The sequence below is a fragment of the Notamacropus eugenii genome, chromosome 6, assembly GCF_028372415.1.
Source record: "Notamacropus eugenii isolate mMacEug1 chromosome 6, mMacEug1.pri_v2, whole genome shotgun sequence".
NCBI classification, from domain to species: Eukaryota; Metazoa; Chordata; class Mammalia; order Diprotodontia; family Macropodidae; genus Notamacropus; species Notamacropus eugenii.
This window is the reverse complement of record NC_092877.1, coordinates 36722401-36737217: the sequence shown is the minus strand read 5'-3', so window position 1 is coordinate 36737217 and position 14817 is coordinate 36722401. Positions and strand designations below refer to the sequence as shown.

The window sequence follows — 14817 nt, the reverse complement described above, 5'->3', positions numbered from 1 at the left end:
CACTAGGGAACTCACAACCTCCTGAAGTAAACTGCCTCATTTTATTGGCATGCTTTTCTTTATATGGAGAGCCTGAGGCTGGATCTCCCACCAACCCTAGTCCTGCTATCTGGGGCAAGCAGAACAAGTCTGAAGAAAGGGTGACCAGCCCATGGCTATCAAGAGAATGCTCCCCTTCCCCATACTGCTACATTTATCCTTAGCTTCCCAGTACAAAGAGGGAAGAAGCCATTGCAGTCACCATGTTATATGCTGGTAGAAATTCTACCTGGAAAGAACGCCTCGGGGATGGGGACCCATATATAGAAAGAACCTGAAATTAGGTGCAAGGTCCTTCTCAGGCCTCCCACAGGGAGTGCTGACCCTCCCTTTCAGGAGAAAATGGAAAGTCAAGGAGGCCTGATCCTTGTCCAACTCTTGACACCCTGGAAGGCTGCACAACACCAGCTCTGGTGATGGTATCAATAAACGAAATGGGAGGCCCTTGTGGTTGTCCCGGCCCCATCCTCCCCCTTCTTACCTTTGGCCCGACACTTCCTCAGCTCTCTATCCTGAATGAAGCCAGCAAACATCTGAGACTCCATGAAAACCTCCAGGAAGCGGCGGATGCTCTTAGAGGCCACAGACTTTCGGAAGGCTTCCCGCTGGAAGGCTCTTTCCCCCTTCTCATTTTGAGTTAGAAACAGAGAGTAGTGCCCGATGGTCTCCACAAAAAAACGAATAAACACTTCAGATACCAGCCCATTAAGGGTATTACACTCTAGAAGGGGCAGAGAGAAAAACAAAGGAAAGAGGTAATTGGTGAAGGGGCTTTCAGGAAGACATGCCTTGTTGGTGGAGCTAGGAATTGGTCCTACCACTCTGGAAAGCAATGCCCAAAAAGTCACCAAACCATACATTACACTGGACCTGGCAATACCACAACTAGGTGAGTATCCCAAAGAGGCCAAAGATAGAGAAAAAGAACCCATATGTGCAAGAAGGTATTTGGAGAAGAACTTTTTGTCATAAAAGAAAAAGTAGGTGCTCATTAAATAGGAAATTGCTGGAAAAAATTGATGATATAGGAATGGAATGGAATGCTAAGAAATAGAAAAGGGATGAATTTAGAGAAATCGGGGAAGACTCATATGAACCAGTGCAAAATAGAGTGAGCCAATCCACTTAGACACTATAATAATGTAAAGGAAAATAACTTATAAGCCACAACAAAGACTTAAGAAATGTGATCGATGTGATGAACAATCGTTAAGTCCAGAAAACCAATTGGTGGAGCGTGCTTCCCACATCCCGGCAGAAAACCAATGGATGACACGGCCCTCCCATGTTCAAACACTAGCAATGTGAGAATTTATTTTGCTGGATTATACTGATTATTACAAGGAAGGGTTTTTATTTGAGGGGGAAACAGGCAGGAATAGTGATGGATGGATGGATGGAAGGAAGGAAGGAAGGAAGGAAGGAAGGAAGGAAGGAAGGAAGGAAGGAAGGAAGGAAGGAAGGAAGGAAGGAAGGAAGGAAGGAAGGAAGGAAGGAAGGAGGGAGGGAAGGAAGGAGAGAAGGAAGGAAAGAAGGAGGGAAGGAAAGAAGGAAGGAGGAAAGAAAGAAACATTAAAAAATATGCAGGAGAGAGAAGGAAATATAAGGAGGGTCATAAACCAACTGTGCAACGTTGGTGTTATCATGTTTAATATATCCAGTCATATGAAAAAATGCTCTAAATCACTTTTGATTAGAGAGACACAAATCCAAACAATTCTGAGGTACCACATCACACCTATCAGATTGGCAAACATGACAGAACAGGAAGATGATAAATGCTGGAGAGGATGTGGGAGAGTTGGAACACTGATTCATTGCTGGTGGAGCTGTGAGCTGATCCAATCATTCTGGAGAGCAGTTTGGAACTATGCCCAAGGGGCTACAAAAATGTGCATACCCTTTGACCCAGCAATATCGCTTCTAGGACTGTATCCCCAAGAGATCATAAAAATGGAAAAGGGTCCCACATGTACAAAAACATTTATAGCAGCTCTCTTTGTAGTTGCCAAAAACTGGAAATCAAGGGGATGCCCATCAATTGGGGAATGGCTGAACAAGTTGTGGTATTTGAATGTAATGGAGAACTATTGTGCTATAAGAAATGATGAACAGGAAGACTTCGGAGAGGCCTGGAAGGACTTATATGATCTGATGCTGAGCGAAAGGAGCAGAACCAGGAGAACTCTGTGCACAGCAACGACCACAGTGTGTGAGGAATGTTTCTGGTAGACTTAGTACTTCATTGCAATATAAGGACCTAAATAATTCCCAATGGACTTGAGGCAAAATGAGAAAGAATTCAATTGCAGAATGAAGCAGATCATTTTCTTTTATATTATGTTTAGGTTTGTTTTATGGTTTCTCCCACTCATTTAATTCTTCTATGCAACATGACTAAGGTGAGAATGTATTTAATGGGAATGTTTGTGTAGGACCTATATAAAATTGTACGCTGTCTCAGGGAGGGAGTGGGGAGGTGGGAGGGAAGGAGGGGGGAGGGAGGAAAAAATCTAAGATCTATGGAAGTGATTGTAGAACACTGAAAACAAAATAATAAAAAAAGAAAAATAATAATAATAAAAATAATAAATTTTAAAAAATAAAAACAAAAATAAAGAAAGAACAAATGAATGCTAATTCAGGAGCAAAAAATAAAATAAAATAAAAAAGCCTTCCATACGAGAGACTCAGATTCACATATATAATCCTCTTTTATGTTCTTTGTGTGTTGAAATGTCCTGGTTCATTAAGTTCATAATTTTAAAAATAAAATAAAGCTATTTTAAGGAAGGGAAGGGGAAACATTTAAACCCCACCTCCTCCAGGGGGCCTTGCTCAGAACTCCAAGCCAGTAAATGTTCATGCTTCTCTAGACCTGGGTTGTGTTTTGCTCCTTAATTCTTTGGCCTGCCTGTGTCTTCTCCAGAATTGAATTACTGGTTCTCAGAGGGCAAGGCTGGCACTCCTCAACCTGCCTAGTATAGCACAATTCACAAAGTAGGTCCTAAATGAACATTTTCCATGTGAATTCTCCAGCCTGGAGAATCCTTCCATCCTACCCTTAACACATACCATACACACTTAAATATCAAGGCCAAATCTGGGTCCTGACCCCCTGATCAGTAGAGACCCTGTATGTACTCCCTCTCCCCACCAAGAAAGCCCTGTGCAGGACAGGAACAGTTCTGCACATCAACTGGCACCAAAGGGAGTGGCCAATGGGCCTCCCTTCACTCTTATGACCTGAGAAATTTAAACAAAGCTGAATATTTAAGTAAGCTTCCCTGTAAGTGACCACAATGGGGACCTGGGCAGGGGTGTAACCTGGGAAGATTCTCCAGGATGATTTACATTTCTAGATATCCTCTGAGAAATTACCATGATCCTCCTCCCGAGACATTTAGGGGATCTGGACCTGGGAGGAAGGCCTCTCCTCTTGTTCTTCCATCAGACAGACTAGACTTGGCCCAAGACAGGCCATAGAGAGTAATTTTTAAGGGAAAAGAGCCTTTTTCTGCCCCATGGCTATTCTCTAGCCCTGATAGCTACATCAGAGTCCAGACCAGTTAGGCCCCTTCTTACCATCATCGGAGTCACTATCAGAGTCCTGGGAGATCAGTTCATTCTTTCTCTCCAGAGCCTGCTCCAGAGCCGCCTGTAATTTCCTAGGCAATAGGGTGTCCTCATCATCCATCTGCAAGAATGAAGTAAGAAAAGACTGCTAACCTCTGTGGCCAGAACATGGTGCTAGATCCCTCCTGGAAGGGTGAGGACCCACCCTGATGCTTCACTCTCCAACTCATTTCAAAGAAACAAACTGGAATCATATGGGATCTCAAACCTGTCATACTGATGAAGAAATCTGGATTCCAAGAGTTTAAGTGACATGGCCAAAGTCATCAAATTCCTAAGTGGTAGAGAAAGGGCTAGAACCCAGGGTCTTGTGTCTCCTTGTCCACAAGACCACTGAGATGATTCCCTTCCTCAGAAGATGCCCGCTAGAGAAGGAAGGGGGCATCTAAGAGGCTTCTTTCCACTGCCAATAATGGAGCCCCACAACACTGAGAATTAATTAGTATAAACCTCAATCTAGTCTGACTCTCGTTTGTGAGGGGTGAGTAGTGGGTATGATGTGGAGGACCAGAGCTCTTAAACCTTGGGTTAAAGGTGAATGTGAGTTGAGTTTCTTTTTTATATCTTTCTAACTGAATTATGGGCAGCTAAGGGGTGAAGTGGATAGACTACTAAGCCTGGAGTCAGGAGGGCCATAATTTAAATCTGGCCTCAGATACTTACTCGTGTGTGACCCTGGGCAAGTCACTCCACCCTGTTTGTCTCAGTTCCCTCATCTGTAAATGAGGTAAAGAAGGAAATGGCAAACCACTCCAGTATCTTTGCCAAGAAAACACCAGATAGAGGTCATGAAGAGTCAGACAGAACTAACTGACTAAAAAACAAAAAACTAAATTGTAACATAATTGGCTTCCTTTGTAATCCTATATATTTTACTTTATATGCATTTAAAAACATTGTTCTGAGAAGAGGTTCAGAGGTTTCACCAGACTGTCATCCAAGGGGTCCAGGACATGAAAAAGGTAAAGAAATTCTAAAGGCTAGTCCAAACCTGTAACCCAACAGCTGGTGGGAGGGTAGAAGCCACCAGCCGTGGGCTAGTTCACACTTTGCTTACCTGTCGGATGAACCGATCAGATCCCAGATTCACCATCAAGGCCTAAGGATAAAAGAGAATTCTAGGGTAATATAAGGTTCTCATGAAGTCATCTTTCTGGCACCATGCACATCCTGGAGTTCAATAACCCTACAGAGTGAGTTTGGGGTACCAACTCCTGCCCAGAGATGCCACTCCAGAAGAAGTAGATAGAAGGACAAAGAGCAGAGGGGAGAGCCCAAGGACAGCAGACAAGGTCAAACCCAAGAAGACCAGCTGCCCTCCCCTTCCCTTTTCCCGCCTTCCTTGCCCTCCCCCTTCCTTCCCCCAACCCTCCTTCCCCAACCATTAGGACCCACCTCCTCCACAGGCAGCTCCTTCAGTTTGGGGAGGGAACTGGAGAGCAGACCAACCAGAAAAGGGGTGGGGCAACAGACAATGTCGATCATGGAGGCTGGGAGCACAGGGATGAAGGTGTGCTGCCAGGAGAAGGGGTAGAGCAGGGCCACCACTGCATGGGAACAGCTGGACAGGGTGCTAGAGAGAAGGAGAAAGATGGAGCACCTAAGCCTGGGGAAGATGGTGGGCGCAAGAAAGGCAAAACACCAGCCCCAACCTGGGAGAGAGGGAGATAAATACAGAGCCTCCCAAGCGTATTGGGGCTTCAGAAGATACCCAAAAAACTATTACAGGAAGGCCAGACAGGAAGGCCAGGCAAGGCCTCCCCATCAATTAGCATCCCCAAGAAGACCCAAAGCAGAATCATATCTAATCCTTTTGTACAACAGATAAGGAGCATGTTAGTGCTCCAGAGATGACTGGGCCCAGCACAAGGATGTGGGATAATAAAGGAGGGAGTGTGCAAGGCCAAATCTTCAAGTATAACAGATGTATATAGAGCATTTTAGAACTTCTTGGCTTATCTGACCTCTCTTCTGGCTCTCCTCCTACTTGTCTGATTGGTCCTTCTCTATCTTCTTCAAAGGTACATCATCCTCCATCTTCCCTTAAGTGTAGGGGAATAGTCTTTCTCTTCTCTACCTTATATTCTTTCCCTTGGCAATCTCAAACCCCCCTCCCCACCAATGGCTTTGTTTATCACAAAAAACGAGTTATATTCCCTCATGCCTGTCTTCATTTGGAAAGAGGTCTATAAAGAGATTTAGAAAGATATCTCGGGAGAGATATAGAAAGGGATCTGGAGAAATCTAAAAAGAGAACTAGAAAGAAATCTAGAACTCTTGATAGAAAGAAGTCTAGAAAGAAATCCAGAAAGATATCTAGAAACAGATCAAGGCAGAGTTTTAGAAAGAGATCGAGGAAGAAATAGAGAAAGATATAGAAAGGGATCTAGAAAGAGATTTAGAGAGAGATCTAGAGAATTTCACAAAGAGGTCTGGAGCGATGCAGAAAAAAGATCTAGAGAGATCCAGAAAGAGACTTAGAGAGACAGGAGAAAGAGATCTAGAAAGAGTTCTAGAAATCTTGAATGAAAGAAATAGGAAAAGAAATCCAGAAAGAGATCTAGAAAAAATCTAGAGAGAGATCTCATTGTATGCTTTGCACATGTGGCTAAACATGAACAAATATGAGTGTAGGTAAATACAGACTGAGTATGTGTCCTGACTGTGTGTTAAAGAGTAAAAAAAAGTCTATGATTCACCAGATCAAAGCATGTTGGAGCTGCAAGCGATCAGAGATCATTCCAACCCAAACACTTCATTTTAAAAGAGGAAACAAGATCAGAGAGGAAAAGAGAATGTTTCCCTGTACTGCTGACATTTTGGAGTTGACTTGGCCTAGGTACAGGTTCCAGCAGCGTCCCACCCGGTACAGAGTCATGTCTTCAGGGCCTCTATGAGGTGACTCCACCCATTGTCACCTCCTTGCCCGGGCAGGTCTAGTGTAACTCTTTATCAAACTTGGCTGGCCCCACTTTCTATCCCTTTATGCCCCTGAGGACTGCCCCACGTCTGCTATAACATGGGCCCTTCCTGGTAACTCCTATCTACAGATTCCTGGAACAGACAGCTGTGGTAGGGGTATTGGAAAGGTAGGGAGAGGGGCAGAAGAGATTTTGGCTCAAGTCTTACTGGACAGAATGGCATATGGGAAAGATTACAGGATCTGTTGCTGGACCAAGTTTCTAAAAGGCCCAGAACATGATGGCTGGGCCCTCTAGTGGATAACTTATTCAGGTTTCAATTAAATAACTCAGTAAACAAATATCTATCCATCATCTGCTATGCAGAAGACAGTGTTAGGCAAAATTTTAGTTCTTTTTCCGCCCCAGGCAGATGGGAGTAATCTATCTAAAATACTGATATTTTTCTAGCACTCCTTGGGGTGTTTCTATATTCTACAAAGTCAAGACCCCTTCTCCTCTCCAGGCCAGCAGAAGCTTGTTCATGATGAGCAAAGACTTAGAGAATAAGAAGGTTTTTTTGCGATACTAAATAGCAGCATAATCCAAACCCTCTCAGGCAGCTGATATTCACACCCCAATCCCATGTACTCTGTGCCGCCTGCCCTCCCCTACCCCCTGCCCCTTAGACCTGGCACACAGCAGAATCCCTACGTAGCCGGCTGGTGCTAGGAGAATGAAGGAGCCCAAGCCTTGGAATGTGTTCACACCCGCAGGCTGAAGTCACGGGCACAAACAATGGTCACATTCAGAGCCTAGAACACGACACTAAGTTGGGGACGGTGTGGGAGGGGCACAAAGGCTGGGCATAGAAGGAAAAGCCAGAGGATGGTTAAGGGTTGAGTTTTTCAGGGTCATAAAATGAGGCCTGGGTCAAAGCAGGGGCCCCATGAAACAGGTGTGGCAGAGCAGAATGACCCAACAGGGACGGTGGGTCCTTCCCAGCTTCCTATCCCCTGCAAAGATGATAAGCTTCCCAGCTAGGCCTTCATCAAGTCAAAGATAAAAACTATTAAATGGCACAGGGCCAAGGTCAAAGTTCCCTAAGTTACATCACGAGAGATGCTGTCTTCTAGACTGGCATCTGCCCATTAATACCTACTCAATGCCAAACTACAGTGAGAATGGGTGTGACCCCGATTCTGGGTGGCTGCCAACTCAAAAAGCCCTGGTTATTTCTTACTGGAAAGTGTACCATACTTAATGTTTTAGAGTATAAGAAATATTGGGGTTTGGAAGGAGGGGAAATTCCTAATGTTAGTTTTGAAACAGGGGAAATTTTTTCTTTTCAAAACCGTGGTTTACCCACTTTGGAGCAGTCTTAATTCTCCACTTCCAGGGCACGGAATGAGGAAGGCATACATAGGAATGAAGATGAGGGAAGAGGAACAGGTCTCTCCTCATTAAATTCAATGAACTGCCTACTATGTACAAGGGCACATTGTTGTTAGGTAATACATAAAAATTATACATATGTATAAATACAAATACATACATGCATAAAACAATACATATAGTATAGATCCTACCCCTAAGTGATTTATAGCTGGACCGGATGAAAAGACGAATTCAATTCAACAAATATACATTAGATGTAAGGCACTTAATGAGGAAGTGTGGAGAGAGAAGGCTTTGGGACAGAACCTTGGGTGAGTCCCACCCTTGGATGGTAGGAGGAAGATGATCCAGCAAAGGAGAATCAGAATGGAGAGGGCAGGATGATGGTAAGATCTTGTCCTAAGCGCATCTGGACCCAAGCATAGGCAGAGAAGTACCTCACTATGAGCAATAAAAGAGCATGATAAAAATGAGGCCTGCAGGAGACATTGTGGAAGTAGAAATAATGGACTGTGTTGGGGGGAGGGGCAGTGTCAAACAAGGGAGAAGGAAGAGTCGTAGATGCACCCAAGGCTTCAAGCCTGAGTGACTGGACATAAAGCTAGGAGTCTCTTAAGCTATCATCATGAACAGAATGGAGAGTTGGAACTAGCTCAATGCCTAGGTCCAAAGAACAATGATTAATGAATTTATATAAATGAATTTATATAAATGGAGGAAAGTTTCCAATTGAGTATCCCCAAAGATATGTACTTGGTTTGCTCCTGATGTAGTAAAAAAGAAGACCTAGAGACAGAGCTGGCAGATCTGGGATTTAAAAGTTAGGGTTTTTCCCCCAAGGAGCCCAGTTGGGCCAACTTGACTCTTTGGGGTCCTTTACTCTGGTCACTAGGCAATGTGTCCAGCTCCCCTGAGTAGCTCAAAAGCTTTAAGACTGTGGAACTCAGAGACTGAGGAGCCAAAAGTGGGATCTCCCTCTGGGGTCCAACTCTACTGTGGAGCTGTTCCAATTCCATCATGTTCTAGATTCACAGATATAGAGGGAACTTGACTTTGTAATTCAACATGTTACTTTTCTCTCCCAGTTTTCTGTCACTTGTAAATATGATTAGCTTGCCAACTATGCTTTCATCCAAGTGAAAGATAAAAAATGTTACATGGTAAAGGGCCAAGGTAAAAATTCCCTAGGGCACACCACTAGACATCTCTCTTTGTGTTCTGGCATGCACCCATTAATGCTCACTCGTTGGGTCTGATCATTTAACCATATTCAACCATCCTATCATCTAGCCCATGCCTCTCCATATTACTCACAAAAACAGCCTTAGTGACTGTCAAATCCTTTGCCAAACTCTGGGTAAAGTATTTGTTGTTGGTGTTTAGTTGTTTTTATTCATATCTGATTCTCCATGACCCCATATGGAATTTTCTTGGCAGAGATACTGGAGTAGTTTACCATTTCATTCCCCAGCTCATTTTACAGATTAGGAAACTGAGACAAATAGGATGAAGTGACTTACACAGGGTCACACAGCTAGTAGGTGTCTGAGGCCAGATTTGAACTCAGAAGAGGAATCTTCCTGACTCTAGACCCGGTGCTCTATCTACTGTACCACCTAGTCAACAGGTTTAAATCATCAATGTTTCCCAAAACAGACCAGTCTGGTGAGCCTACCAGTAGGGGCACCAAAATGAAGAATGAGTTGAGGATGGTCAGTATAACAAAAAGGGCTTTTTAAAGTTATCTTGGGGTAAGAGGAGAATCAGCGAAGGGGACAGGATTGTTGGTTGCTTGGGATTGATAAAATAATGTTAATGGATGAGACAGAGAGCTTGTTAACCTTTATTTTGCCTCTCTTTTCTCAGTTACAGATGAATTTTGGAGTGGAAAAACAGAACAAAAATCATTAAAAGGAAGTTCAAACCTAAGATAAGTAAGAAGATAGTATGAGAGCACCTAATTGTTCCCAGTAAGCTCAGTTTAGTAGGCCTGGGATGGAAAGAACTGGAAGATAGTGATTTTTGCAAAATGTGGAAAACAGGACAATAGAAGGAAAAATGTCCTTCTCCTCTTTTTAAAGAGAATAGTCTTCAAATGAGAGACTAATGACCTTGAGTTGAATTCCTGAAACAATGATGTATTATTAAAGGGATGGTTTGTGAGCATTTAGAAAGGGAGACAGCAATCACTAAAAGCCAGTACACCGCTTCATCAGGAACAGATCATGCCATATTAATGTGATCTCATTTTTTAACAGCCTTACAAAACTATAAACTAAGGTAAATGATAAAAAGCATCACATATTTAGATTTCAGCAAAGCATCTGACAAAGTCTCTCATGCTATGGTCATGAACAAGATGGAAAAATGTGGGCGAAATGATCATAATCTTAGGTAGAGTCGGAACTAGCTGAAAGTCTAGATCCAAAGAACAATCATTAATTGTTCTGCTGCTGATATAGTAACAAAGAAGCCCTAGACATAGAGGTGGCAGATCTGGGACTTAAACCCTATCTCACCACCGATTAGCTATGTGACCACTGTCAAGTCTTCATTATCTGAGTATTTGTTCTTGATTACATACAAACGGGTTTTAAAAACCACAAAACATTATATAAGTGTCAGATAATATCACTAATTTTTATCAGTGAATTGGATGACAACTTAGATAATATGTTTATCAAATTTAGAGATGACACAAATCAGAAAGGGATGAATTACAAGGTTTGAGAACAGAATCACAATCCATAAAGATCTCCAAAGGCTAGATTGATTGTTGGGCTACATCTAAAAAGATATTAACTTATACAGTGTTAAAAGGTAGCTCAGCAGATAGTGCCAGGCCTGGAGTTAGGAAGCCCAGAGTTCAAATCCAGTCTCAGACACTCACTAGCTGTGTGACCTTGGGCAAGTCACTTCACCCTGCTTACCTCAGTTTCCTCATCTGTAAAACGAGCTGGAGAAGGAAATGGCAAACCACTCCAGTATCTCTGCCAAGAAAACCCTAAAAGGGGTCATGAAGAGTTGGACATAACCAAAAATGACTAAATAATAACAAATACAGAGTTAAATATAATAGTTCTAATCCAGAGTCCAAAAAAGTCAACTTCACGATGAGCAAAAGTAATGACTAGGTAATGGTTGTGAAAAAAAAAAGATCTGGGGATTTTCATTGACAATCAGCTGAAAATGTGTGAGATATAAGAGTCAGAAAAGCTAGAATGATCCTAAGCTACATTTAATAGAGGTACAGCATCCAGGTCTAGTGAAGTGATAGTACTGGGGTACCTTGCCCTGCTCAGACTTCTTCTGGAGTATTGAGTCCAATTCTGGCCACCACATTTTGGAGAAGCTAACGAGAAGATGATCCAGACAAGGATGGCCAGGATGGTGGAAGGCCTCGGAATCATGCATCATGCATGCAATCTTTGATTAAAGAAAATGGGAGTGCTTAGCCTAGAGAAAAGAAGACTTAAGGGAAACATAATAATTGTTTCAAGATAGGGAAAAACCAACCAAAGTCTGTTGCAATAGTTCAGATAAGAGGTAGTGAAGGCCTGCACCATATAGTCAGTGGCTATGTGACGGGAAAGAAGGGGACATATATGTAAGATACTATAAAAGTAGAAATGGCAACCCTTGGTTATAGATTATGTGAGGTGACCGTGAGCAAGAAATCAAGGATGGCATTGAACCTGAGTGACTAGTATATTGGTGGTGCCTTTGACAGTATAGAAAATTTGGGGAAAGAAGATGTAGGGAAAAAAAGAATGAATTCTTTTTTTGGACATGTTGAGTGTGAGATGCCAATCAGACATTACAATTCCAGTTACACAAAAGGCATTTGGTGATGCAAGACTGGAAGTGAGGGGAGAGATTGGGGCTGGATACATAAACATATACAGAATTATTGGCATCGAGATGATAATTGACTATGGGACCTGATAAGATCACTAAGTAAGATAATAGTATAGAGGGAGACAAGAAAAGAGCCTTTGGAGATACCCACTAAATGAGCATGAGCTAGACAAAGATTCAACAAGACAGACTGTGAAGGCAGGAGAACCGAGGAGAACAACGTCACTTGGAAGTCTGTCATGAGGAACTGGCTTCACTTGCTGGTGATGTAGAAGCAATTTTCTGTCAGGTTTGAGTTGGGTTAGGTGGACTCTCATACTCCTTCACATTCTGAGCTTCTGTGATTTTTGTAATTCGAATGAAAGTTTCCTGGACTCAACTAAACCTTAATGCACCCAATTCCTTAATAAACTTCACCCTTAGGAGTATGTGTAGCTCTAAGAGTCCAGCCTGAGACACATTCCCAGAAAAACTTATGTAATGCTCTAGCAATGGGATTCAAGGCCACAGGTCAAGGTCACAGGAGAATACTCAGAGAAGGCAAATGGGAAAGCCCTGGCTCCTCTGGAGGTATGGGCAAGTTTGCTTTCCTTCCTTCTTTCCCTTCTCCCTCTTTCCTTCCCTCCCAGATCCCAACCACTTCCTTCTGACCCTACCTGAGCTTGTCAGCAACAAAGATGACACGCCGCTCCAATAACAGTGAGGCGAAGATACGGATGAGCTGGCGAACGCTGAGGCAGGTAAACAGACACTCAAAGTCCACATGCTCCAGGCGCGAGTCCATGGGCCGCCGCAGCTCCAACACCTACCGAGAGCCAGGCAGAGGGAGAGAGTGAGCCATGCATAATGAGGGGCAAAGGGTGGAGAGTGGCTCCTGTTCAGGCCTGAATCCACTCCCAATTCCCTTTATCTGGGAAGCATCCCAGACCCTCCCCTTCTCTCTAGGTCCAACACCCAAAATAGTCACAAATAAGAGATGTCATCCTTCGCCTTCTCTCATGGCCAAGCTCAATAGAGGGAAAGATGGAGAGAGGGAGAGAACAGAGAAAGGAATGATTAAAGGAAGGATAGAAAAATGATCAAGGTTTTGGAAGCAGAGAAGTGAAGGAGGAAAGGTCATCCCAGTGGATCCAACTCTACTACTGAACCTGCCAGGAAAGGGCTCTTGGTCCATCCAAACTCCTTATTCATGGGGTACAGAGGCATGAAGGAGCTCAAGAATTTGCCCCACAATGCCCTGAGAACTTCTGGAGCAGCTGTCTGGTCATTATCTCCCAGTTCTCCAGACAGAGGTGCTGGACCAAGACTGACTCTGCTCCTGCCTTGATCTGCCTTTATAATCAAGAAGGAATGCCAGGTTATAATGATACTGCAAAGACTGTGTTATCTATCTCTCTGCCTGTAGGTGGGGGCCACAGCTCACAATTCCAGGCATCTCCTAGTCTTAACAGGAAAGGTCATGTAGGCTCTCCCATGCCAATGTCTCTCGCGCTTTTAAACTGTGAAGTACCTGCTTTAGGCAGTCCCTGCCACCCTCATCTTAATCCTTAGAGGGAGAGCGAAGGCCATAGTGTTAGAGTAACAGCATAGAGATTGACAGAAAGCACTAAGAGGATCAAGCCGTGATGAATTTTGTCCTGGCTCCTTTGTGAGAAAGGGCTGGGGACTGCAGCTGGGGCACTAACCATCTCCCAGATCATGGTACAGGTGTGCTCGTCATGCTGATCCTGAGTCTCAAACACTTCTCAGGAGGTAGCTCTGCCCAAAGTTGGTCTACTACTCAAGAAGCATTCCTTCCTCTTCATGGGCAATCCCTCTCCAGAGAGCCAGTGGACGGGTCAGGGATGGGTAAAGGTGGGAATTTACTCTTGGCATGTGAGATCTTAGGAATCAGGAATCTGAGAGTGGGGATCCTTCCTTTCACAAAAGCTACTCTCAGGGTCAGAACCAAGGCACCAGCATCTGTTGGTCAGGCTGCTCTAGCATGGGCAAGATAAATGGGCAGTTGGAGAGCTCAGCAAAGGGTGATAAGAATAGTTTGAGCTGTGGAATACTATAAAACCTCCTTGATGAAATCCATGAAAAAGAAGTCTGACTGACCACCACATTGGGGGGGAAATGATTTCAATCAATCTGCAATCTCACAGAAATGGGTGCATCCTCCTAGTGTGCAGATCACAACTCCTCTACACCCTCGCATCCTGTGTGATTTTTATCCAGCACTAAACACCATGCTGGGCAAACAGGCAGCACTGAGTTGGATGACTTGCCTCCTTGTCTGTGGCCTCCCACCACTCCCCCACAGAGGATATACCCAAAGTGCGAGAGGCCTTTCTTTTAAGTCTTTTAAGATTTCATGGATAACAAACAGGTACCCTCAATCTGTCCTTCTCTGTTACCTGCTGTTCCCTGCTGGGTGAATGGTTCCTTAACACATCATTTCCTGGATGACATCTCTTATGCTACTTGGTGAATGTGAGCCACTGGAGATGATACACAGTAGCTGACTTATACCCACCAGCCTCCTCTCCTTCACCTTTTGGATAAATTGGCAATTTCAGGGGTCCTGTGGGGTCCTGTGATTTTCAGGCAGATCACTTCAGACACACAAGCGATCTGAATGGTGTAAAGACTACAGGATCTCTCTTGTGTTTATTGATAACTGAGGGTTGTTGTTTTTTTTTAATTTTGACTTGGTAGAACAAAATGTAGCCTTAAGAGTTTCTTTCCTAATATTGTCTTCCATGCAGTGTCTTAAGACTACATAAGATACTTTGACAGACGAAACCACAGACAGAGCCATCTGGAGCTTTTAACAAATACAAGCTGTTCACACACATACCATTTTTAAAAAATACCAATATTCCTCTTGGCTACTGTATACGGCTGCAAATCATGGTACACCACAATCTGGAAAAACCACCAAGTGGATGAAAAGCCACAAGGACACCCAGAGTTAGACGTTTTCACTCTATGAAATGCCAAG

General features: G+C 43.6%; 1 protein-coding gene across 12 annotated transcripts in view; it reads right to left on the bottom strand.

Annotated features, from left to right (window-relative positions):
- Nucleotides 1-14817, bottom strand: part of DENND2B (DENN domain containing 2B) — a 266149-nt gene that overhangs the window by 5047 nt on the left and 246285 nt on the right. For 11 of the 12 annotated variants that reach the window (XM_072619488.1, XM_072619491.1, XM_072619489.1 and 8 more), the window contains 5 exons: nucleotides 12488-12636; nucleotides 5071-5248; nucleotides 4733-4774; nucleotides 3625-3736; nucleotides 521-760 (listed from right to left, as the gene is read on the bottom strand). In XM_072619488.1, the coding sequence (XP_072475589.1) occupies nucleotides 521-760; nucleotides 3625-3736; nucleotides 4733-4774; nucleotides 5071-5248; nucleotides 12488-12636 (721 nt within the window). The remainder of the gene's footprint in view (nucleotides 1-520; nucleotides 761-3624; nucleotides 3737-4732; nucleotides 4775-5070; nucleotides 5249-12487; nucleotides 12637-14817) is intronic. The other variant, XR_011969347.1, reaches the window with a different exon arrangement.